This window comes from Dermacentor variabilis, chromosome 6 (assembly GCF_050947875.1).
Source record: "Dermacentor variabilis isolate Ectoservices chromosome 6, ASM5094787v1, whole genome shotgun sequence".
Taxonomy (NCBI): domain Eukaryota; kingdom Metazoa; phylum Arthropoda; class Arachnida; order Ixodida; family Ixodidae; genus Dermacentor; species Dermacentor variabilis.
In genome coordinates, this window is record NC_134573.1 from 175,059,436 (window position 1) to 175,084,581 (window position 25,146).

General features: G+C 45.5%; 1 protein-coding gene across 3 annotated transcripts in view; it reads left to right on the top strand.

Moving 5' to 3' along the window:
* Positions 1-25,146, top strand: part of LOC142585834 (uncharacterized) — a 57,075-nt gene that overhangs the window by 22,243 nt on the left and 9,686 nt on the right. For all 3 annotated transcript variants that reach the window (XM_075696863.1, XM_075696865.1, XM_075696864.1), the window contains 28 exons: positions 132-258; positions 672-713; positions 777-911; positions 2,971-3,194; positions 4,042-4,151; positions 4,498-4,603; positions 5,946-6,089; positions 6,962-7,078; positions 7,603-7,732; positions 8,500-8,562; positions 9,112-9,144; positions 9,248-9,292; positions 10,016-10,057; positions 10,465-10,596; positions 11,835-12,043; positions 12,416-12,525; positions 13,195-13,321; positions 13,667-13,810; positions 15,067-15,183; positions 19,262-19,388; positions 19,964-19,993; positions 20,129-20,164; positions 20,233-20,277; positions 21,004-21,135; positions 22,279-22,502; positions 23,355-23,446; positions 23,537-23,645; positions 23,963-24,106. In XM_075696863.1, the coding sequence (XP_075552978.1) occupies positions 132-258; positions 672-713; positions 777-911; positions 2,971-3,194; positions 4,042-4,151; positions 4,498-4,603; positions 5,946-6,089; positions 6,962-7,078; positions 7,603-7,732; positions 8,500-8,562; positions 9,112-9,144; positions 9,248-9,292; positions 10,016-10,057; positions 10,465-10,596; positions 11,835-12,043; positions 12,416-12,525; positions 13,195-13,321; positions 13,667-13,810; positions 15,067-15,183; positions 19,262-19,388; positions 19,964-19,993; positions 20,129-20,164; positions 20,233-20,277; positions 21,004-21,135; positions 22,279-22,502; positions 23,355-23,446; positions 23,537-23,645; positions 23,963-24,106 (3,096 nt within the window). The remainder of the gene's footprint in view (positions 1-131; positions 259-671; positions 714-776; positions 912-2,970; positions 3,195-4,041; positions 4,152-4,497; positions 4,604-5,945; positions 6,090-6,961; positions 7,079-7,602; positions 7,733-8,499; positions 8,563-9,111; positions 9,145-9,247; positions 9,293-10,015; positions 10,058-10,464; positions 10,597-11,834; positions 12,044-12,415; positions 12,526-13,194; positions 13,322-13,666; positions 13,811-15,066; positions 15,184-19,261; positions 19,389-19,963; positions 19,994-20,128; positions 20,165-20,232; positions 20,278-21,003; positions 21,136-22,278; positions 22,503-23,354; positions 23,447-23,536; positions 23,646-23,962; positions 24,107-25,146) is intronic.

A 25,146-nucleotide genomic window follows, 5' to 3' on the forward strand; every position in this document is an offset into this window, starting at 1 on the left:
GTATTCACGATGGCAGTGGTAAAAGTGGTGCTAGGCCGCATGCTTTCAATCATTTCATATGAACAGCCAGTCTACTGACTCTACCGTCTGCTGGTGATGCGTGGTCACAGAATTACACCGTGCTCCTGCAGGTTCGGTCATTGCTTCCCCTTCCCAACGCGGGCGTCGCTGTCTTCAACTTTGACTACGAGGACTACGCTGGGGTCTGCAATGGTGGCGTGCCTCAGGCTCGGCTCATGGCACTTAGGGCGGCACTCGGTAATACAATGCAGCACAACATTGATGTGTACGGCAACGCTTCAAGGCGGTGGTGCCATCGGCATATCCCCGCTCTAAATGACGCTACTGCACTGTTTTCAGTGTGAGAACGCGATGTTCTGAGATATCACGACGTGATTATGAGATGACGATAACTCCATTAAGAATATTAGTTACCTATATGTATTTCCATGGTTGTCCCACTCGTAACCTGCCCGCTCGTAACCTGGGTTGACAGAACAAATAGCGCGTGATGTGCCACCTGCCGTATGTCGAGTGCCCACCCTGGGGTCTGACGCGTTATACTTGTCTTTATTTTTCTTTGAAAGAGGGGGGGGGGGGCATAGCCTAGCTTCGCTGTTAAGCATATCTCGGGCCTTGTTTCAAAACATTGCCTTTCTCTCTCGTTTCAGACGAGGAGAATATCACCGCCCAAACTACGCTAACCCTTGAGAGTAAGTACGCGATTGACCAAGTAAACGGAAGCGAAAGAAAATACCGTGACTTGTTCTTCGCAGCCCCCGATCGTCCACTCGTCTGCGTGCTGTCTGCGACCGTGAGGAACGAGTCCCGCGTGCCGTCGTCCCACTGCACGCACCTGGTGCACGAAGGCGCTCGCTATTCTGTAACTGAAGAGCAGCTCGTCATTCCCGGTGAGCGTGTAATTTTGGCGTAATGCAGTTTTACAATGTTGCGACTAACTCAATACTCTTGCAGTATGGACTCTTCGCCCTTATATAGCAAGCTTTAGATCGGAAGCTCCCATCTAAATTCGTGGGAAACCAAGATATTGTTTAATTGCGATAGCAATTATACGCGCGTTCGAGGCACCTTCACGCCCTCGGCGGCGCCGCTGACGTTGTCGTGCTGTCCGGCTGACTGCACATGTGCGAGTCGCGCGCGGGGGTTTGAAGCTCAGTTCTGCAGGGATACGGTGTGGCGGAGGGTGTCTGGCTACAAAAACGTCGAAGCGAAGTGTACACATTGTCAAGGCTACGACCGATCCCCTCGGTGGCGGAACTAGGGCAGCCTTCCGCTGCGAGCATGACCATTGGTCGTGCGCATGCTTTAAGCGCACTACCATTTCTGCTGTGTACTCCTCTGAGCGGAACCGGCAGTGAACATCCAGCTATGGTTGTCTAATATTTCACTAGCTGGCAACTAAGGCCAATGGTTTCCCGTCGGTCCCATCTCGTGTACCACCGACTTGCGAAGCCTGCAGCACCACTGGCGGCGCTGCCAGGCTGATGTTCCTTCTGCCGAGCAGTCGTCTTGCGTGCTGCTTGACGTCAAAATGTCGCACCAGTGTATAGTTAACACAGTTCGAGAAGCCAGAGTGCAGCGCTATATACCTTGCTAATGCTGTCAGTGCACCTCTCTTCGGAAGAAATTGCCAATGTATTTTTTTTATTGCCCCAATATTGATGTCTGTTGTACATAAAAAGAAAAGTTGAAATCTGGTAACTTTCGGAGGTAGTGTTAAACTTATGCTACAACTTTTTTTTTAATTTCTGGCAACTGCAAAATTTCAATATCTTCTAGTATCACGTTTACAACGCTAACTCAGCAATAAAAACGACATCACTATTCTGTAAACTACGTATGATAATGCATCTAAAGCAGGCAAAATTAGTGTGTTGTATGCAACACCCTGGAATATACCACTAATCTTTGAGTAGGATTTTCGCAGAACTTTCGTAAGCATTGTAACAATCCTACGTAAGCTACAAATTCATATATCGCATTTCTCCGCTTAATCTTCCATAACATATCCAGTTTACGGAACTGCGATATCTGTTTCTGTTACGTAGTTATGAATTTATGGACTTCGTGCCCCATCTCTTTCTTTTAATTAACAATTTTTAGCAAGCATCTTGTAAAATTAAGTCCTAACTCAAACTTTTGCTTGCTAGAGTTGCCAAAATATAACTTTCTCCAACAAGTGCGATAAATGTACTTCGAATCTTCGCAGTATTTGTCTCATAAAAGTATTTCTGCGTCCTTTTTATATATATATTTGAATGAAGAAATTGGAGTTGGCCTCAAGTTCCTTAGAGCTCTGCTATTAGAAACCTGCCTATATACATCGCCAGCGTGAGATACGCGCAAGAAAGTACATAAATAAAAGCCGCAATCAACTACACCAATCCGACACGAGCCTGGATGCTTCGAACATAACGTTGTAGCACGCTGCAGTTTTTTTTTCTCGTACAACGTGCGGTCCGGGTTTGTTTAGCATGGCTCAGTCATCACGTGTTCAGCTTCTGTGCCAGCGCGGGTATACGTCAAGGGAGGACCAGACGTCTCGAAAGGAGAGACTTTCTGTTGCGGTTGTTTTAATGCCGACGTTCATTCCTATCAGTCATCATGAAATTACCATAAACGCAATCATTGCCGTCAACTCTATCGTAGGATTAAGAGAAGCTGCGACATCACTTCGAGTCTGCCGCTTTTTCATTTTACGCAGACTCATTCAGCAGCTGTAGAACATGACGCGCTCGCACTTCCCACGCGAAGGTGCGACCACGTGACCAGTTCACGGCACGGCACGGTGCGCAAGTCATTTAGCTGTCCAAATTAGTATCATCTTTAAAGCAGTTTACATGCAGCAGAGGTCTACTATTGCTTATGCGGAAGTGTGCAAATACAGCCAAAAATACAGTCAAAAAAAAGGACTTGCTTACTCAGCGGTGAGTCACTCTCTTTATCCAGAGAACACGGTCAGTCTGGCCGCGAACCGGAGCAAGCAACGACACCTCGTCGGGCTGAACGGCAACGAGATGGTAGAGCTGCTCATGACGGCCAACGACAGGGACAGGCACGAGATCGCTGCCAGGATGGCTTCCGCCGTGCTCGCCGCCAAAATGCAAGGCCTGGCCATCCTCAACTTCAACAGGACGTCAAAGACGATCGAAAGCTTTGGAAGCGTGCTCGAGGCGAGTATGCCTGGTGTGCACCTGCACTACGCAGTGCCTAGGGCTTGCCGTCGCTCTGCCATGATATTTATGTGTTTGATGCTCGGCCTCAGTAATCGAGGTTTTGCGTCGGTGCGACAATACAATGGGAAGGGCTCATCATGTGGATTATATAGCACCGCTTAAGCTATACCGAAAACACGTTAGGAACATCCATTATCATAATGTCTGTTTAAAGTATTTGGGTAAATTGCAATGAAAAGTATGTACACGTGTTTAATGTCACTAGAGATAAACTGCGTGCTGTAAATGTCCGCGCGCATTGCGGCACAGTACGCAGATGAACTAGATAACGAATTGCACGACTGAAAATAGCTTCTTCACATAAATGTTTATGCTTTATAAAACTACATTCTAGGTCTGACGCGTTAGACGGATCTAAATGACGAGTCCAACATCTAAATGATGTTAGTATGCAGAGTTTCATATGCACTTTTCTCATCGCTGGAATAAAAATATTGATGCCGCGTTCCATTGTGGGATGCATCCTAAACATTCATGCTTTGTCGATTTCTGTAACCACTGATTATATCGTAAGAACTGGCTAGAAAAGAAAACCTACCTCCTTACTCTCACATTGCGTAAGTGAACACGAAACCCGGGGTCGTAGCTCAAACGATATTTGATCGGGTTCCTTAAGTCGCTTTCATCTGAGAAACCCGTTCTAGGTGACTTAAGTATTACAAAATATTTACCCATTCCTTTGAATCTAAGAGTTTTTCGAACAGCTTTTTATGCTATAATGAGTGAAGTGTTTATTTCATTGCTACTTGCAAGCTTGGTTCGAGAAATTATTTATTTGATGCAGGTTATACGGAGCGTTTTTGCCAAGGAGCTCACCATAATATTCGGTGCCGAAGTTCTGGACTTCAGCCTACCAGCGGAGATCATGGGTCAGCGCCTGACAAAAGCAGCCAAGTACGAATGACGTGAAGATGCCTTTACTCAGCACCGAGTAAACTGACGTGCTTGTAAACCTGTTGCGTAAAGCTAACCGGCCATTTCTCTGATTGCAAAGTTCACGTGTCGCAGTCATGATTTGCTTAAGCAATGCTTCTTACCTAATAACGTCTATTTTGACAAAACCACTAAACGCTTACCACTCAGAGGACCCGTAACCGGAACTCAAAACCGGTATTCACTTAAGATAATGTAATAAGTGAATACCTGCTGACCGACCATAGGTGAGGTCAATTACATATGCCACGGCGTCGAACGCAGCCGGCGAACACATCAAGGGCTGCCTGGTTGTGGCTCTTTGCAGGCACGTGGACATATTCATCCTGCAGACACACTACCGGCGGCCACGCGGTTATTGCCGCATCAGCTACCCGTCCACGTACAGGGGAGATACACCGCTCGTCACTCTGGTACGTTGGAGCTTGTCTTTCAAGCAGGTGGTACACGCGGCGCAACATATAAATATTTATAGATGTGCAGGTGATAAACCAGGACCCACGACATTTCTTGCGTTCTTTCATTTCTTCAAGCCCATCGTCTTTGTTTTGTTGGGCCGGGAATGTTTCATCTTTTTGAGTCGCGGACGAATACGTTCACAAGCGCATCGAAAAAAACGTCAGAAATTCATAGCACGCTCACGCACAACGAGCTATATACCTTGGGCATTGATCTTTCTGCATGAAGCCTGAGCTCGGAACATTCATCTCTCTTGGAAAGATGAAACAAATAGGATGAAACTTGACACGCAAAGCGTGGAACTTGAAAACCTTCTGGATGCCCAATGCTAGGCTGATTTGCTAATAGCTGACGCATGTCAGCATTACAACCGAATGAGCATAAAACTTAGTCGGGAGTGTGGATGAGTTGGCTTCCATGGAGCTTGAAGAACCCAGGGTGGCAGCTCTACACGCTTTGTCTTCTAGCTCGTACGAGAGTTGGTGTAAAGATGCTACTACTATTCTTGACGCGCGACATAGGTGCTATTTACTATACGCATGCGCATGTACAGTAATCCCTTCTGGCCACCAGATCACCTAGATGGCAGCACCCGGACTAGGGTGCCTCCCTCTTGATGAAGACACTGTGTAATCGAAACGGCGCCTCGTTTCTGAACACGTCAGTAAGGTCGCTCGAAACGAGAAGTTTGGTTACTAAACCAAACTTCTCGTCTTCAGTAGAAACAATAGTTATTAAACAAACGGTAGCTTACATTCGAATGCAATATTTCAAAAATACAATGGCACAGTATGCAATCATGGCGTGAGTATGATGGCAAACTTTGAAAATAGTTCAAACGCATTAGCTTTTTGAACAATTTCACAGTTGGTTCTGCGAAGATCGTAGAATATTCGAACAATTAATGTAAGGAACCACACTAAAAATGCGGCACACTGATTATGATACAGCGATTGCTTTCATACGAAATAGCGTTTTCCAATAGGCATATTGTTCTAAGACAAAAATGGGCAAGTAGCATGCGGTGCGTTTTATCGCTTTATAGCTTTTTATCACTGGACCATGGCGATGGCTGTTCTCTCCCACCGCACTCGTAGTTACGCGCACATCGCGGAACCTTGAATTTAGCGTGTTAACAACAAATCTGACCAAGCATGCGTATGCGAAACATCCTACCAAGCCGCGTGTATCACGTGACGTTTGGTTAATATCAGCAACGATTGTGCGAAAGCCTAGTGCTACCCATTTCGAACACGAGTGCCTCGCGGACAAATGCCTTTTGTTTAACGTTCGCAGTCAGCAGCCACTGCGTGGGCCCGGGCCATGGAGACCACCAACCGTGTGTGCGTCTCCTACACATTGGGCGTGCTTCAGTTCCAGAAGGGAAACGCCATGGGACCGGTCGCCTGCGACAATGTTACTCTCCTTGACCGGGCCGATGTACGTGCAGTGCAGCTAGATGCTGGATAAACAATTTTAAGCTGTTAGCAGGGTCTAAAAAGTGTCACGTACACCTAAAGTTACGTTTATAGAGAACCTCACTTTTGCAGATCATTTTATTTTAGAAATCGTCGACCAAATCAAGCTAGAGAAAGAAACGCTGAAGAAAGCGAAACACTTGAAATATGGCTGGGTCTCTTCGACCGTGGGCCAATGGAAGCTGCACCATCTTTTGCAGATTACTGGCAGTGGTGGCCTTAAGTTTTCGGCAAGGCGCAGGTGCAATGGCTTGTAACGATCAGATGTAACCGTCTTCTATAGGGTGCTTTGACTAGTTTTGTTAGCATGCGTGAAAAACTGGTTTGGTTAGCATGCTTTTGACTGCAATTATAGGTGTATTGTAGTGCAGCCTCTGTGGGAAAAATAAGCTTCTGTGGCAAAAGTAATTGCTATCTAAAACAGAAAATAATTTGCAAGAATTTCGTGTTCCTGCATGCTATCTTGTTTGGTGTTTTGAATATATCTTGCATCTGTAACTCGTTACATTTATTTATGAGCTGCGTGAGCAGGCGTTTTAATAAGCGTTTCATATACATGGTCAATTATTTCAGAAGGCACATTTAGACTGCGTCATCCACACCGGCTCCCCTCTACCTCTTAGCAAAAAAAGCTATTTTTGTTTCATCATTATTCTTAGGTGTTGACACTACCATTATTCCTCCTATAGCTCCGTACGTAGGCGTGAAGCCAATTTTTCAGAAACTCTGAGCCCAAGTAGGCCGACCAGAAAATGTTTGCAGCAGTCTTACTTTCGCCAAACATAGGCTGTCCGTGAACTGAGTAAGTTGCAGAACGTTATCTTCTCCTTGCAGGCATGTGACGAGAAAGACTGGGAAGTGGACGCAAACAATACGAAAACTCTTTCCGTTGTTCGTAAAAAAGACAAATTCATACAGACATTCGAGTCGCCTGAGTTCCTGGCCGAAAAGGTGAGTGTCATTTGTGCACATAAACTATTGCCAATAACTTTAAAAGGTGACGTGAAGGAATCATACAATTAGGCCGTCCGAGCCTCTGGACTGCTCCTCCCGCTCTCGTTTTATACAAAGGTATTTCTTTGACGTTCGGCCGGCGGGATCAATAATCTTATTCGCATCTTAGTAACAAGGATTTGTACTCCGACAACAAAACTTACTAGAAAAGTTGATATGCAGTGTGGAGCAGTGCCCCAGACAGCTAGCCCATGCGCCATCATGCTTCGTTTACTCTGAGCTATAAGTTCAGCTCATGGACTGACTCGGTAATGCCGTACTTTGGGAGAATCCACTAATTAGCCAGCACAGTCAACCGAAGAAAGTTAATTCATTTCATTCATTCATTCATTCATTCATTCTACTGAACAGTTCGCCACTCGCTTGGGATGTGTGAATAGTTGCGCGTTCAATACCCTTACGCTCTAAATACAGGGTACACCAAGCTCACGTTCGACTTTTCCGTTAATCCTACAACGCAGGTTTCGCGAACGTTCAGCGAAAATCCAGGGAGCTGCGTAGCCTTGTTCAATGTCGATCTCGAAGACGCTACGGGCAACTGCGGCAGCACGCACGCACGCAAGTTCGCCCGTCTTGCGGTTGTGGCTGAGAGTGAGAAAGCCAAAACTCCTTTTTCCTCTGTCTCTGTCATTTTCTTATTTTTTGATATTTTGCATTTTTAATCTTACTAATCACGAGCGCATCCAACATGGCTGTACTGTCTGTCCCATTTTGGCCATGCTGGGAAACATTTTACTCGAGGTTAGTTTATCGCTAATAAGGTTTATGGCTGATGCGTAGAACCCTTCAGCGACTGAAACTGGCTGTACAAGACCACAAAACACAATTCGTTGAAATCGACCGGAGGTAAAACACTTGTGTCACAACGTTTCGTTTGTAGACGGCGCACGTAGTCTTATATCATGTTGAACATTGTTCTACGCAGCGTACTGACACCGTTACAACGACAACGTCCCCGCATGTGTCGTTATGAGTAATAAGAAAGACAGTCGGCTCTCCGCGATAATATCTCCCTGCGCAAGCGAGCCTAATGAGACAAACCGCCAGTCGCTTCATCTTTGCACGCAGACACTGTCGAAACTTTCTAAACAAGCGCTTTAAAACTAATTGAAATGCAAAATAAATACTAATATTGCATTGAAAATGAAAATGAAAAAATCACAGTGCAAAGCAAGTCATGCGAGCCAGGCAAGTCATAACCATCTATGGTATGGCAGCGTCGACCTCAATAGACAGCGCGGATAGTTAGTTAAGCAGCTTTCAAAACAGTACTAATCTTTCTTGTAGACTGATAGAGAGTGATTTTAGACTGATGGAGCCTGATTGCGTCCCCGTGGCACTGATTTTTTTATTCACAGAATATATCGAACTCGACAGCAGGACCAAGTCCAAGCATCAGCTACTGCCTATGCTGACGAAAGGTGAGGCGTATGCTCAAATGCGCTCTGTCGCGTACCCTGTGTTCTTGCTCGCAACTGATGGTCAAGTCAAATGTGACCAGAAGTTTCGTCATGCGACGTAAGATATGTATTCTTTTTTTTTATCTGTGTAGTTTGTATAGTTTACTGTTTATCTTCATCGGTTAAATAGGCTATTGTTTATCTGTACAATTCACAGTGCTTAGTTTTTGACTCTATAGTTTTAGTGTTTAGTGTTTATCTGTATAATTTTAAGTTTCCTGTTTCAGCGTAGCTTAAGCACCGTTTCTACATGCGCAGTTGTGCGGTTGCACCAGCGTTGCATAGGTTTAGCCAGTACACGCACGCGCGTAATGCCATATGTTTGAGCAAGAGTACGGTCGGAGCTTGATCTTATTGTTTCCTCGGATTGTAAATAGCGAAACAATACCACTACTATGGGCTGTACTGCCTTTCCTTGCTGCTGAGAGGCATAAAACAAAGAAAAAAGCTCTGAATTTGCTTACACTAGTAATGTTAATTTTTTTTTTCGAACTACCGTTTTATTCGCAGTTGTGCCCAACGACACCGCTGCAAATTTAGCAGGTGAGTTACCTGTATTGAACGCGTGCTTTTTCTTTTTTCTTTGAGGTATTTTACTACATCTGTAATAGTGTCCCGAGTACTGAGAAGTGAAAATACTGTGCAGGTTACCTCCCACACTTTGCTCCCGAACGTCTGGTTGGATTCAAAGGTAATGTCTGTCATCTCAATCACCCGCAAATATTCTGTTCACTGTGTAAAAACCAGTGCAAAATAAGCGCCGCTTGGCTGTCTTTCTGCCTTGAAAGAGCCCCATTAACACCACAGTACGCCAATTACAACGAAGCTTTAGGATTTTTGTACTGTGTTAGCGTTGAGATATTTCATAAGCAGAAAACTTTACTTTCCCAAATGCAGTACGAAAACATTTACTAGAAGCTTCCAATTATCGTGTTCTTGTCAAGACATTTCATTTGCTTAAAACTACATGACATTGGTCGCGTGATAATTAGTGACGAATACTTAAATGCCGAGAGAGGCGTAAAGTAAGTTTAAACCTAAAATAAGCGGGAAACAGCGGATGTCGCAAAAGATGTAGTACGTTCTACGCTTAAATTATTTTACAAGCAGAATAATGACATAAACCCGATAGTTGCCAGTCTCTCAACTCACAAATGAGTGCAAAGTGTTTTACCGTTATCGGGCTATTACTAGATTAGAATAATACCTTAATACTGCGTCAGAAAAGTGTGGAGAAGGCACATCGCGTTAACTTTCTCGCGTTTTTAACTTTCTCGCATCACCGCAAAGGTGGGGAAGATACAGTAGGGAATTCTCGATAGCTTATTACACTCGCAACGCGATGCATGTGCCAATACAAGCGATTTCCTTTCTTGAGCTCATATGCAAGACACATTGTTCATTTGCTTTTCAGCGCGGACTACAGTTTACCGTCCTGACATCTTGGGAATGCCAGGTGCGTTGATACTTTGCTACTGCTATTCACTGCTGCTTTCGCGCATGTCACTATTTTGCAACTCTTCGCTGGCTGGACAAGCCGACGAAAAACAACCGCCGTTTTATTGCTGCCTCAAGATGAACATCACATGACAAAAGACATTCATGGGCGTGTTAGCTCTGTCGTAATTTTCACGTCGCACCGTCATTGGCTGTATGGAAAGTTGGAAATTCGGGATGTCAAAGGGGCGGAGCGCATTATGATGGATGCCACGAGAAGGGGGACCTCTTGTCACAAGTGTACTTGTTATAGAATGCGGTTCCTGCTTGGACTCATTGCCGATCCCTGTGTATGCCGGCAGCGCGCCCGGCCATGCAGCCACTTTTTTTTTAACGTGGCACGCTCATTCTCTTGCTTTGCTCCAGAAAAAAGACCGTTCGTGTGCCTGTTCAGCCCGTCCTGGACGAATGCAAGCGTCAGCCCGGTTCCTTCACGATGCACCCACGTGGTGCTCAGCGCCGAATCGCTGGACGCTCCCAATTTGACTGCGACAACGAGTGAGTGCTTTCCTTTAAACATTAATCCACGCCGCTATAAGTGACATCTCGCCTCTTCTGATTACACCCTGCCCATGTGAAGCGCCACATATGTTTATTTACGCACGTACTACATGGACTGTATTATCCCGGATATAAAATCCCTCCAATAATGAACGACAGCGTTGCCAGAAATCCTCATAATGCAGCTAAAGATAGTGAAACTTCCTCTCTCGGTATGTTAAACCCAATAAGCTAAAGCTAATATGTAACTAAATTGTAGAGATACAAACCCCAACTCCTATGCGAAAATTGTGTTTAAATTGCAGTGTTTTCCACTGAGTCAGGAAAGCGCTTGGTTGTCTTGCAGTCTCGCTTTTTTGGTCAGTCGGCCTGCCATTATTAGCATGTATGTTGACATTCGAGGCAACATAGAACAAGTGTACACGCGCTTCTCATATGTGCGTAAGGTTTATTTAATATGTAACAATAGTGTATGCTGCGCCGTCGTCTTAAGCATTTGTACTCGTTTTGGCAAGAAGCCAATGATCATCTCCGACCCTATGCGCGCGTTTTTGTTTCCTCGTCACTATATCGATTAGTCGTCTGCCTACACGCGTGCGTCTACGACATGCTGTTGGGCGAACACGGCGCCAGCTTCGAAGCATGTGCACACTACTCGTACTCCATCAAGGTGGAATCACCCGGTGCGTTTTTTAGCACTGGCTGCACTCAAAGTTCGAAGGTTTCTTCGTGCTTCGCGTGTTTGTAATGACAGAAATCTGAGCGGATTGGTAAGGATTCGTAGTTAGAAAAAGGTTAGGCGTAAAAAAAAAAAACGGGCGCAATAGAAAGTAGGTTTTTGTGCTGTCCGTTTTTTCCCCTCGTGTGTTCTTGTTTTCGCGCTTAACTTTTAAAATTATGAATTCATGTGTTTACGCGACGAGAACCTTTTTCTGGTTCCGTACCACCTGTTCCCGTTACTATTTTATAACGGTGGCGCCCACTTAAGTGACGGAAAGAACTAAATAGAACCGTATCTTATAAAGCGGAGCATTTTTTAAAAATAGGACCTAGGAACAGTAGGCGTAGCGCAAGTTTGTGGGAGGAGCTTCTCCTGCATTCCTGATTTTACAACGACGAAACGGTGGTTCCGGGTTGGTGCTGCTCTCGTTCGGTTGTTTCTCATCATTATCTTACTACAGTATGAGTGACCAGCCGGTGTCACGGGTTTCACTTCTCCCGCATGGCGCCTGCAGGCGACCGGGGCGCTGCACTCGAGCGCCTTTCGCGGGGCCTCGGTCGTGGCGTGAAGCTGTACGTGCGCCTGCAAGGCTGGCGCCGAGACATTGCCGCCAAAGCACAGGCAGTGCAGGACGCCATGAGGCTCTCGTACGCCCAGGGCGTGGCGCTCACTGACATCCGCATCGCCTCTACCGAGGCAGCGCAGCTCGCTCTAGGAATACAGGTAAAAAATAGTATGAGGATGGGGCGCTGTGAGCGTCAGTGCCACGTACACATTCTGTGGCTCATTACACGTACGAACCGCATAAATGCTCCCTACGTATGGTGTCCCCATGAACTGGGACGTTGTGCACATTTAGTGCACAGTTAGCTCTGAGAAAGCGAGATTCTTAATTTCATTACTCACACGGCCATTTAGGCATCAAGCAACATAAGTTTATAAAGCGGGAGGGCATGTAGACAAAATTGTAAATGTAAATGATCAGTCAGACGAAACATGAAAGCTACGCCGCAGGTAATAGAAAGGTGTCCAGTGAGTGTTGTTGCAGCTGTGATGACGAGTTTGGCTCATACTTGCTGCTTAATTCCTTTGCAGGCGCTGATGGAGCAGATGCCGAAAGACATGTCCCTGATTCTTGGATTAGAAATGAGCGATTACGATGAAGCCGGCCAGTTGCTGTCGCAAAGGCTCGCACCTCTCTACGAGTAAGCGAGCTTCAATGACTGCTTTATATGCAGCAATAAGTTAGTCAGATTGTGTTGTACACTATACACCGAACGCAATAATGATTATTAAAATTTTCTTAGTGAAGCAATAGCATGGCTCTGAGAAGCGCCATAAGCAACTGTTTCCGGATTTATTTCTAACGTTTTTGTTTTCCTAACTATTACAAGCCTACTGGCACTTTTTGTCATTCTTATGGGGAACCTAACCTCGGCGATGCTAAGTCAAATCTACAACCTCAGGCTCGATACAACAATACCATAGCTGCTGAATCAATTCAACGCTTATGTTGTCCCATGAGCGTCATGTGGTGGTGATTTTAGTGATGATTGTAAGAAAGTGTAATGAATGCGGACAAGAGCTAGCACTTCTTGCCGCGCAGAGGCCTGTTCAATCGTCAGGCTGCAAAATGGCCGTTCATTCACACACATGTATTGTTGCCAAGTGCAGCGGTCATTTTATTGCAAAATAAGAACCGCAATCGGCGATTATTGGCACAGTTTAACTCATGTGGCTAGAAACAAGCTCCTCGTTACCTGCAGGTTACGGTAAAATACATCATTGACCGTGCAGAGTTAAAATTTGCTACTGCACTTGGCCACCAGAACAACGAGAGTTCACTAGAGCGGGTCTACACTTTCTGCACGCAGGTACGCAGATGTTGTGGTGCTGCAGACGCATCTGAGGACTGGACACAGCTGGCCTTTCTGCCGGACGACCTATGCTTCGCTGTTCGATCATCCATCCGACGACTCCTGCCTACAGACGCCGCCTGCGGTCAGCCAAAATCAACGTTCTCGTTTTTGTTTCAACCCACACCGCATATGCATTTGGCAGTCCATGCGTAATGTAGCTAGTCCCGTTTAGAGCTTGTCCTGCATATCTTATGGCACCCTGTGCACAGCTAATGGGGCCGTTCTTCTTGCGCTCTAAGATTTCAACTAGAAAAAGTGCTTGCTTCCAATTTGTGCATGCGCATCAATACCAACATATAAACTTGTACGAAAACTTTGTTTCTTGAATCGCCTGACGCTCGTGTAAACACCCGGCTGTCTTCTGCACGTGGTCCCATTTTGCTTACGGCGCTACTTTCGACGAAAAATTGGTAATGTCGTGGTGCAGGTGACAGCTCTGAGCTGGATGAAACTGCTTCAGCCATTCTCGGTGCCTACCTGCCTGTCGCTCAACATGGCTGCCGTGAAGTTCAGGGCTTCGAAAAACGCGACGCCCGAGGCATCCTGTGAGGACGCCCTAGAGACGAACGACGTACGTGCGTGTGCGAAGAGCGATCGCCACTATATGATTTTATGCTAGTGCAAGGCAACAGACGAAGACAAGCTCTACTTTTTTCGCTTATTTCTGTCGAGCTGTGCTAGATATGTCGCCACATCAACTATTTCATTTGTTTCTACTACTATTTCCTGTTCACAACAAAGCTGTAATGCACATTTTGTCAAGTACCTTTGGTCAAGTACCTTTAATGTTCAGGCCGGTGTTTTGGTAGCCGAACCTAATTTTGCCTGATTGGTTTTGTAATTCTGAATGTGTTACTTTATATCAGTGTGGTGACATTCAGTGATCCTAATGATGGTATATAGATCGAAACAAGAACGCAATACGAAAGGGCGCACTCAATAACAGTCAGTAACACCATATGTTGTTGCTATGCAAACCACGTAAATCTAAATAAGAATGAAGATATTCAGTCGGCCATTGGAAAGCTTGGTCCACTTTTTGGGGAACTTTATCTTCGTGAAAACCTCAAACCTGCACTGTCGGTTCGCATTATTTTGCCTTTAATCTCCTCATTATGGATCTAGTGAAACCATTCGATGTCATCGCCTCAAAACCCAAAGCCACGACCGGTAATTTTATTCGTGCTTATGATGCTAAACGAAGCGAAGTTTGTAATTTACACTTTAAAGGAGTACAATTACTACAATTCAATGAAATTCTTGACCTTCAACAGAACGATTCGAATAAAAATATCAGAACAAACGTTGTTAATTGCAAAATAAGGACAAGAGGCTAGCTATGTTAAACGAAGGTAAGTATTCGTAACGGAGCCAAATAAATGTCAGATGGGCAAGTCGCTGCTTCTGTGGACTGTGATCAATGTCTCGAATAGTTGAAATTGCTATTCAGCATTGGGGGGGGGGGGGGGGGGGCACTTTGATAAGGCACTACTCAATCATCATGAGGTTGGTGTAGAGCCTCAAGGTGTGTTAGCTCCTATCTGCCCTATTTAAGCTGGAGTAAGTTTACTTAGCGCCCTAACTGTTTAAATTTATTCTGAACAATTCAAATAGTCGCAACACCCTTGCCAGATGCTCTGGCGTCACAAATTTGTAACAGTTGACTTGTTCTGCTCCATCTATGCTTGTAAAAAATATGATGTCCTTGCTCTTTATTTCTTTCTTTTCTTCTTTCTTTATTTCTTCAGTGTTTTCTCTCTTTCTTTCTTTCTTTCTTTCTTTCGTTCTTTCTTTTTCTCAGCACTAAGGCAAAGGTACTCTTCGCAGGTTTGCACCACGCAAGAGTGGCCAAGCGCAGCGGAGTCCAAGTCGAAGCTGGCTGCCTACCGTTATAAGGACGGCTTCTCTGTTACCATGGAGACAGCGGAGCTGTTGCGCGAGAAGGTTCGTCATCTTTGGTCACTATCTATTTCGAAGCCCGAACTTCGGAATACATAAACCAAGTATGGGCAGCGGTGTTCAGTATACTGATTCACGCAGACAGTCATTCACAAAAACAACTTTACTTTAATGAGTGACGTCACAATCCCCGCGAAAACAATACACACTAATCAGTATTCCTCTGAGTTGTCTTGGGTGTCAAGTTAGCTTAACTGTAAAAATACGTATCTTCGAAAATGTCAGCGCAAAAAGAACAGGTACAATAAGCATGACCTCACCGACAATGCTGACTCGTATACGCATCTGTATTACACAAGAAGCAAAAACCATCATCGTCATCATCAGCCTGGTTATGCCCACTGCCGGACAAAGGCCACTCCCATACTTCTCCAACTACCCCGGTCATGTACTAATCGTGACCATGTTGTCCCTGCAAACTTCTTAATCTCATCCGCCCACCTTACTTTCTGCCGCCCCCTGCTACGCTTCCCTTCCCTTGGAATCCAGTCCGTAACCTTAATGACCATCGGTTATCTTCCCTCCTCATTACATGTCCTGCCCATGCCCACTTCTTTTTCTTGATTTCAAAAAATATGTCATTAATTCGCGTTTGTTCCCTCACCCAATCTGCTCTTTTCTTATCCCTTAACGTTGCACCTATCATTCTTCTTTCCATAGCTCGTTGCGTCGTCCTCAATTTAAGTAGAACCCTTTTCGTAAGCCTACAGGTTTCCGCCCCGTACGTGAGTACTGGTAAAACACAGCTGTTATACACTTTTTTCTTGAGGGATAATGGCAACCTACTGTTCATGATCTGAGAATGCCTGCCAAACGCACCACAGCCCATTCTTATTCTTCTGATTATTTCAATCTCATGATCAGAATCCGCGGTCACTACCTGTCCTAAGTAGATGCTTTCCCTTACCACTTCCAGTGCCTCGCTACCTATCGTAAACTGCTGTTCTCTTCCGAGACTGTTAAACATTACTTTAGTTTTCTGCAGATCAATTTTTAGACCCACCCTTCTGCTGTGCCTATCCAGGTCAGTGAGCATGCATTGAAATTGGTCCCCTGAGTTACTAAGCAAGGCAATATCATCAGCAAATCGCAAGTTACTAAGATATTCTCCATTAACTCTTATCGCCATTTCTTCCCAATCCAGGTCTATGAATGCCTCCTGTAAACACGCTGTGAATAGCATTGGAGAGATCGTATCTCCCTGCCTGACGCCTTTCTTTATTGGGATTTTGTTGCCTTCTTTATGGAGGACTACGGTGGCTGTGGAGCCGCTGTAGGTATCTTTCAGTATTTTTACATACGGCTCGTTTACACCCTGATTCCGTAATGCCTCCATGACTGCTGAGGTTTCGACCCAATCAAACGCTTTCTCGTAATCAATGAAAGCTATATATAAGGGTTGGTTATATTCCGCACATTTCTCTAACACCTGATTGATACTGTGAATATGGTATATTGTTGAGTAGCCTTTGCGCAATCCTGCCTGGTCCTTTGCTTAACAGAAGTCTAAGGTATTTCTGATTCTATTTGCGATTACCTTAGTAAATAGTTTGTAGGCAACGGAAAGTAAGCTGATCGGTCTATAATTTTTCAAGCCTTTGGCGTCCCCTTTCTTATGGATTAGGATTATGTTAACGTTCTTCCAAGATTCCGGTACGCTCAAAGTCATGAGGCATTGCGTATACAGGGTGGCCAGTTTTTCTAGAACAATCTGCTGTTAACTGATCCTCCCCAGCTGCCTTCCCCCTTTGTATAGCTCCCAAGGCTTTCTTTACTTCTTCCGGCGTTACTCGTGGGATTTCAAATGCGTCTAGACTATTCTCTCTTCCATTATCGTCGTGGGTGCCACTGGTACTGTATAAATCTCTATAGAACTCCTCAGCCACTTGAACGATCTCATCCATATTTATAATGATATTGCCGGCTTTGTCTTTTAACGCATACATCTGTCTGATTTTTGCCTATTCCTAGTTTCTTCTTCACTGCTTTTAGGCTTCCTCCGTTCCTGAGAGCATGGTCAATCCTATCCATATTATACTTCCTTATGTCAGCCGTCTTACGCTTGTTGATTAACTTCGAAAGTTCTGCCACTTCTATTCTAGCTGTAGGGTTAGAGGCTTTCATACATTGGCGTTTCTTGATCAGATCTTTCGTCTCCTGCCATAGCTTACTGGTATCCTCTCTAACGGAGTTACCACCGACTTCTATTGCACACTCCTGAATGATGCCCATAAGATTGTCGTTCATTTCTTCAACACTAAGGTCCTCTTCGTGAGCTAAAGCCGAATACCTGTTCTGTAGCTTGATGCAGAATTCCTCTATTTCCCTCTTACCGCTAACTCATTGATCGGCTTCTTATGTACCAGTTTCTTCTGTTCCCTCCTCAAGTCTAGGCTAATTCGAGTTCTTACCATCATATGGTCACTGCAGCGCACCTTGCTGAACGCGTCCACATTTTGTATGATGCCAGGGTTAGCGCAGAGTATGAGGTCTATTTCATTTCTAGTCTCGCCGTTCTGGCTCCTTCACGTCCACTTTCGGCTATGCCGCTTGCGGAAGAAGGTATTCATTATCCGCATATTATTCTGTTCCGCAAACTCTAGTAATAACTTTCCCCTGCTATTCCTAGTGCCTATGCCATATTCCCCCACTGCCTTGTCTCCAGCCTGCTTCTTGCCTACGCTGGCATTGAAGTCGCCCATCAGTATCCATCAGTATAGCGTATTTTGTTTTCACTCTACCTATCGCCGATTCCACGTCTTCATAGAAGCTTTCGACTTCCTGGTCATCATGACTGGATGTAGGGGCGTAGACCTGTACGACCTTCAGCTTGTACCTCTGATTAAATTTCACAAGACCTGCCACCCTCTCGTTGATGCTATAGAATTCCTGTATGTTATCAGCTATATTGTTATTAATCAGGAATCCGACTCCTAGTTCCCGTCGCTCCGCTAAGCCGCGGTAGCACAGGACGTGCCCGCTTTTTAGCACTGTGCATGCTTCTTTTGTACTCCTAACTTCACTGAGCCCTATTATATCCCATTTACTGCCCTCTAATTCCTCCAATAGCACTGCTAGACTCGCCTCACTAGATAACGCTCTAGCTTTAAACGTTGCAAGGTTCAGATTCCAATGGCGGCCTGTCCGGAACCAGGGATTCTTAGCACCCTCTGCTTCGTCGCAGGTCTGACCGCCGCCGTGGTCAGAAGCTTCGCAGCTACTGGGGACTGAGGGCCTGGTTGCACATATTAAAAGCTCGTGTGAACATTTGTATTGCACTTACACTCAAATAAAATTATGCGACAACATTGTAATATAAACTCGGCGGCGCCTTGGTTTTTTTACCTCTAAAGATGCCTTCACCACAATGTATTTATAAATGCAGTGGTGCACTCTTTACAGGCAATTGTAGGGTGGATTTCATCACTAATTCAGCACTAAAAGACTGACAAGCTGGCGCGTAACCAACGCTTTAGTTTTATTCTCTAGATTTAGCGTACTTACTAGTTTAACTAACATCAAAAGGGTCCCAACGTCCGGTATCCAAGAACGCAGAATGTGAATATGCCGGGCGAATGCGCCCGCGCACTTCGGATGCTGCAGGAGAGATGCAGGAGAGAATTGCGGAGGAGAGGGCGAGATGGGCCCTTTCTTCGGGCACTGTTTTCACGCGTGTACGCCTCACACACTATGGCACGAATATATACGATTTTTTACGAGCGAGTACACATTACAGTTCATGCTATGACACTAAAAGCAGACCTCAGTGGATATCAGGATCAGCTGGCCTCAGCTCTGGTGCGGCACTGAGTAGTCAGAAAACGAAAGCGCTTGTCATTTGTTCTGACAAGCTTCGGGTCAAGCTTTCGTTATTCCCGCCTACGAATATTTAGCACGAAGCTTAGCACGTTGATTTCTGTAGAATTTCCCACCACGCGTGACTTTTCAGAATGACTTGAAAATGGACTTTGTTTGGAGCCGAAATTACATGCACGACTTGGGATTTTTATAAGGGGCAATAAACCGTGTGGCACGAGGCCTAAAACATCACTAACATGCGCAGTTGTCGCGGGCGCACCGGCTGTACCCTCGTTTCTGCGTGGCACTCTACAACGTGGACGTGGACGCCGAACCATGTGAGGGATCGGACCTCTCCTTTGCGCGCGTCGCCCAGATCGCCGACGCGGCCCGTGAGTGTCTAATTCGCGATCCTTTTATCAGCTGCACAGTGCTCGCACAGTGCACGGTTATTAAAATGAGAACGCACCAGCATGTATCTCGCACTTTGGGCGCACTACAGCCGTCTGGAGCCGTTTGGGGCCGGCAAAGTGGTGTGAATGCAGTGCGCAGGCGCATTGAAGAGAACAATTGTCCTTTGACTTTGTTTTTAGCTGCAAAGTGGGGCACTTCAGTACTTTTCACAAAGGGAACTTTTCGTTTGTCACACGTTGATGTGTACTCTCTAGGTGTGTATTCTCTAGATGTTCATCCAAGCTGTGCCTGCTTCTACATATTTAAGAGCTTGGCGCAATAACCTTTTAAAATTTGCCAATAAAAGTAAACTAACAATGGGAAGATATCACGCAGCATAAAAGGGGAAAAACAAGTACATCGCGAATTCCCGTCGACCTTCAGTGGCGCCGTGAACGTGACGACATGGAAGTAGAGTGATACCGCTGGTTCGTTCTGACCAGTTTTATAGTACGTGCATGTCGATTTGTGTTTCACTGGGTGACTTGCTGACAAAGACGCACAATCATTGCAGAGTACAAGCACCGCAAGCCGACCACACATGGTAAGTACTCTCCTATGAAACCCTCACACTCCTAAGAAAGGAAAAAGGATGTTTCACTATTCGCAGAAGAGAACTTTACTGCTCTCTTGGGTCCCATGAGGGGCAAACTTTCATTCCGAGACTACTTTCTTTCAGAGCCAAGGGGGAGAGATTCAGGGGGAAGTCAAGATGGTAAGATCCAACATAACGTCGCTTGAACTAACTCTACGATAATTCTTGCTCCCTTCTCTGTTACTTAGACGACTCCGGGCCGAGAACAGCTGTGCAGAACGCGACATCCAGCCGTAAGTACAGGCCGTTGAAGACCGTTGGAGTAGCATCACTAGCGTTTACGTGACACTTTCACCACGAGTAACAGCATGTTCTGCTTTCCTTTTAACCCTACGGACCTTCGTTTGTGGTTTTAGAGATGAAACAGCGTCTCACCTTTGCATTTAAATTGCTACGGGACAGTTTCAGAACAGCAGACACCTTTCGATGTCGCAGCAACGACGACGAACAGCTCTTTCACGAGAGTATTTAGAAATTGTAGTTACACAAGATACGCTGCGCTGAACAAGACGAGGTCTCGTTCAAGAAACATATACCCCGTTACACAGGCTCTCACCACGTGTTGCGCCATGTGACTGAAGGGACGTATGAGAGAGCCCCAGTGGCTCCTCCGACGCTACTCTTATCGCCTTCCAGTGACGTCGGCCACATTTCTCGGCTCAAGTCGTGCATTGTCCTTTCAATATTCACCATTAGTACCACTGACATGTTGCTTTTGCAGACAGTATAATGCTACGGGACAGTTGCTGACGACAGCACCCACCTTTCGGCGATTCGAAGACGACGGAGAGCTTTAACACGAACGTTACTGCATCTTGCTCAGCGCAACGTATCTCGTGTAAATATAATCTGTAAACGGCCTCGCGCTTGTTTCCTTCTACGTAATAATACAGAAAAAAAATTCCCGTTGATTGCATTGGTGGGTATTCGTCATCCTTAATCTTTCTGTTGCAATGCAGGTGCCCTTGTGTGCATCCTGTCGGCCTCAGCGCTGAACATGGAAACCTTTCCAATGCGGCTCTGTTCCTACGTGGTTTACACGCGCCGAGTGACTCCAGGCGCTCCGCCGCAACCCTTTGTCCCCCAAAATGGTAATATTCAACGTGGCCTTCCGGCAACTAAGCAGTGACACAAAAAGCGCAGAAAGATATTAGTAAATTGTTGCTTTTTATCTGGCCCAATCAAGTTGGCTATTCGCCCTTGCTAAAAGGTGGTCTCAAAATATTGAAGTTATGTGGTGGCGTATTGCAGCCACGTTTGAGATCTTCCCAGAAATTATAACTCTGCAGCTACATACTAAATACGTTATGACGTCACTTCTTGGTATAGCTACAGTTAGGTTCGTTACCTTCAAAGTTCGCCACATCCATGGTTCGCCGTACATCTTACAGCGCAACTGTACACGACACGGACAAAGAGGAACAGACGCGACGAGCGCTCGTCCTGTCGGTTCCTCTTTCTCTGGGGCGTGTGGTTTAATTGCACTCTTTTTGTAACTATGTACAACACGTGCCAACTAAACCACTTCTCACTTCTGCATCGTTCCCACAGATTTGCGCAGTAATTGTCATATGCCAATGCTCATCGCTATTCACTAAGGTTTACTATGTGCAAGAAGCACAATTTTGTAACTCAACGTGTAAAGGTGTTTGTCATAATAACTAAGCAAAGTCATTCTGACATCGAATTAATTATTTATCTTTAACGTATGCACGAAATATTAGGTGCGCTTTGTGCACGTTGCAATGTGATGTTTTCTTTAACGTATGCACGAAATATTAGGTGCGCTTTGTGCACGTTGCAATGTGATGTTTTTCGCCTCAGTGAACTGTGGCATAGAGTCGTGTAATAGCCTCACTTCTTTGCCCCTGATCTCGTGCGAAATCTCGCGTACGGCTCTTAATTCGATAAAAGTGCGAAGATTCGCATAATATAATAGCGGTTGCTTCGACAAGTAGAGAGCCCCGACGTAGATTGTTTTAGAAGAAGCTTGTGACTGTTGCTTGTTTCACAAGAGATGACGATTTTAACCTTTCAAGTTTTGAGGGGCAGTTTATATGCGGTTTAAGTTTTCTTTTTCAGTGGTTTTCATCACGACTCGGTGCGTGGCTATTATACGAGTGTGATTATTACATGGCCCTATGTTATCGGTTTTGTTCTACTGCATAGTTCGCAAACAGCAGTAGATACTCAGAATGAGCAACCTCGTTTGTGCCCGGTTACAATCTCCACAGATCCCAAGTTCTCCAAGTTCATGCGCCGATGCGTAGAGACAGAGAGCAACGGTCTCGTTGCCGTCACGCCTTCGATGCTGGCTACGCTGTTCACTAATAACTCAACGCTCGTTGCTGACGCCCTCAATGGCGTGATGCGCCGGCTAGCCGACAGCAAGATAGCAGGTCTCGCTGTTTTCGCCACTCCAAGCGCTGACCTTCAAGCATTGGCGAGCATGACGCAGGTGAGTCAGTGTGGAAGACGCATTCTTAACGGACCCTCAGCGACGTTAGTGCCACTAGAAATATTAAATGTGCACTTATATATTGGTGATGACTGTCAGTAATCATTTTCGGGATGGAAGAGGAGGAGGAGAGTCACCTTCGACTTTTACAGCATCTATGCTACTATATATCGCAGGCAAATTTTAATCCATACTCGCCAATCCCAATAAACCGGGCACCCACCCTCGCACAACCCCTGCGACTCCCGATTGTACTCGTTTTGTGTTTGCAGCGCACTCCCAGCATTTCCAGAAGCAGCCCATGCAAGAAAGAACATAGAGCACCTGGTGTGCCATCTACGTAGCGGTCGTATAAACGCACAAAACTTGGGAGTTGAATTTCTTACAGCAAGTGGAGCAAATATCTCAGTGGTCCGTCACTATGTCTTGTCAAGGCAGTCATGGTGAACCAGTGTGACAGGTTCGTCCGAAGTTTGACAGATTAAGAAATTTATTAACATTTTATGAATTCTGAAGAGAGAGAAGGCGACGACGAAAAACCGCCTTTTATGCATGGAGTGCCTCCTTAAGCAACATGCGAAAGAAAACTTGGCAGGGGCTGAGGAGCAATCGGAAATGAAACTGATAGTGAAGTTGGTAAACTATGGGTAAAATCTGAACTTTTCTCTTCCTCCAATGATAATTCTCACATGTGGCGTCCTAACTTACGCGTTCTTTAACGGAAAGTTGTAATATGAAAAGGTCTGCTACGTGTACTCGTGTCTGTCCTGAATGCAGCAATCGACCTATCAGTTTACAGCCTTTCCGCTCTTTGAAGTATTGAGTCGCTTACACGAAATACGCTTTGCGCAGGAGGCATTCAAGCTCCTGAAGGACAAGTTTAAAATGGTCGTCGGAGTGCATGTCATGAAATTCGACGCTCCGGTGCTCAAGGAGCTGAGCAAGTGAGTCCCCGGCGAGCCTCGTTGCCTGATGACCACGCCTTCGCCCAACTGCAAAACGTGCCTTCGACTTATTCTTTACCTTTATTTCAGGAGCAGCCACTTGCTCGTGCTCTTCACTCACAGCATGCTTCGGGGCTCTAACTGCACCGTCACGGCTCCCAGCTCGTTACCTCTCACCCCGTCGCACTACGAACTCATGGTGAGTGCAGGCCTGCGCAGGAGCACTCAGACGTTGTGCTGCGCACGAGGAAACATAGAAGCCCCACTGTCAAGTTACGCTTACTCGAATATGTTGGCCCAGATAGGACTTCCTTACATTGTACAGGGAAGATTGCCAACTCAAAAATACTTTCATATTGTTCTTCAAGCGGCGGCATTTTCTCATATCTGAAGTAATACTCGTCGGATAGCAAAATTCTCTCGTCGCAAGCAAATAAGCAGGCACCAGCACCTTTTTTTTCCCTTTATGTTCGATGTGCTCATACATTACCCCTATGATTCCTTACATTTTTTCAGAAACAAATTTCCACGCTAGAAGGTGGCCGACAACCGTCTACGTGCATCTCTGTAAATTTTGCCGTCATGGGCTTCAAGACGCGTTCCTCGAACGCCTCGCTGGGAGACGGCTGCGTGAACAGAAGGCTGGAGTCGTATGACCATGTTAGTAGCATTTGTTAAGCCTTGAAAAATTATGTTACATTTTCCGCTGTTTGTAAGTGCAGGACTGCATGTTCCAGCAAACGGGCTGTCTCTAACCTACTGCGATTGGAATGATTCATTCCATGAAACCTCTCAGTAGCTGGTGGGGAGTTGGGGTTGGAGACGGGGGGGGGGGGGGGGGGGGAGGCGTCGGATTTCATTGTTACTGGTGTCGTACTTTACATTTTCTGGCATGCGAAGTGGAAAGTTTTCTTGCGATCCGTGATCAGGCCCATTATACTATTACTAGTCGTATATTTAACAGGCTGTGATAGAAATTCCAAACCATTTCGCACCAGATGTTATGCTGTGCGTCGGCGATTGTTGCTACCGCAGCCATTGAGCATGGTTTATATGGCTACTCAACGTAGCTTATATGGCAGAATTGCTTATGAAATGTACACAAACTGGGTTACTACATGCCAGACACAACAAGTAATTGTAGCACCATTGTATTAAGCTTGTAAAGAGCTTAATTTATGCAGGTGTTTATTTATTTGCGTTCGTGAAACATAAGCTAGTCACAAGACACCGTTGCAACGAAACTGCAAGTGTGCATCGAATTAGGCGTCTTACATTTTCTTAGCTTCAACAACAATGTATCCAAGAACTTTCTGCGTCAGCAATGCCACGACATGCATTCTGCAGTTGTGCAGTCACTGCTTCATAGTAACTCAGAGCATTACTATCAGTCTTTGCCTGACATGTGTTATTCATTAAAAATAAAATAGGCATCCATCCGAAAAAACACGAACATACGTAGGAAGCCCACACGGGCATATCTGAGACAAAATGCTGGTTGTGGTATGAAACCAGTGTCACTAGTCTTCCGAAATTGTCTTTGTAAAAACTGAACCATTCAAACAATCGCACCGGAAAGGCATCACTGCCTGGTCCCATTTCGCGGCCAGGACAAATTATTTTTCAAATATGTTGTTGTTGTTGTTGTTGTTGTTGTTGTTGTTGTTGTTGTTGTTGTTGTTGTTGTTGTTGTTGTTGTT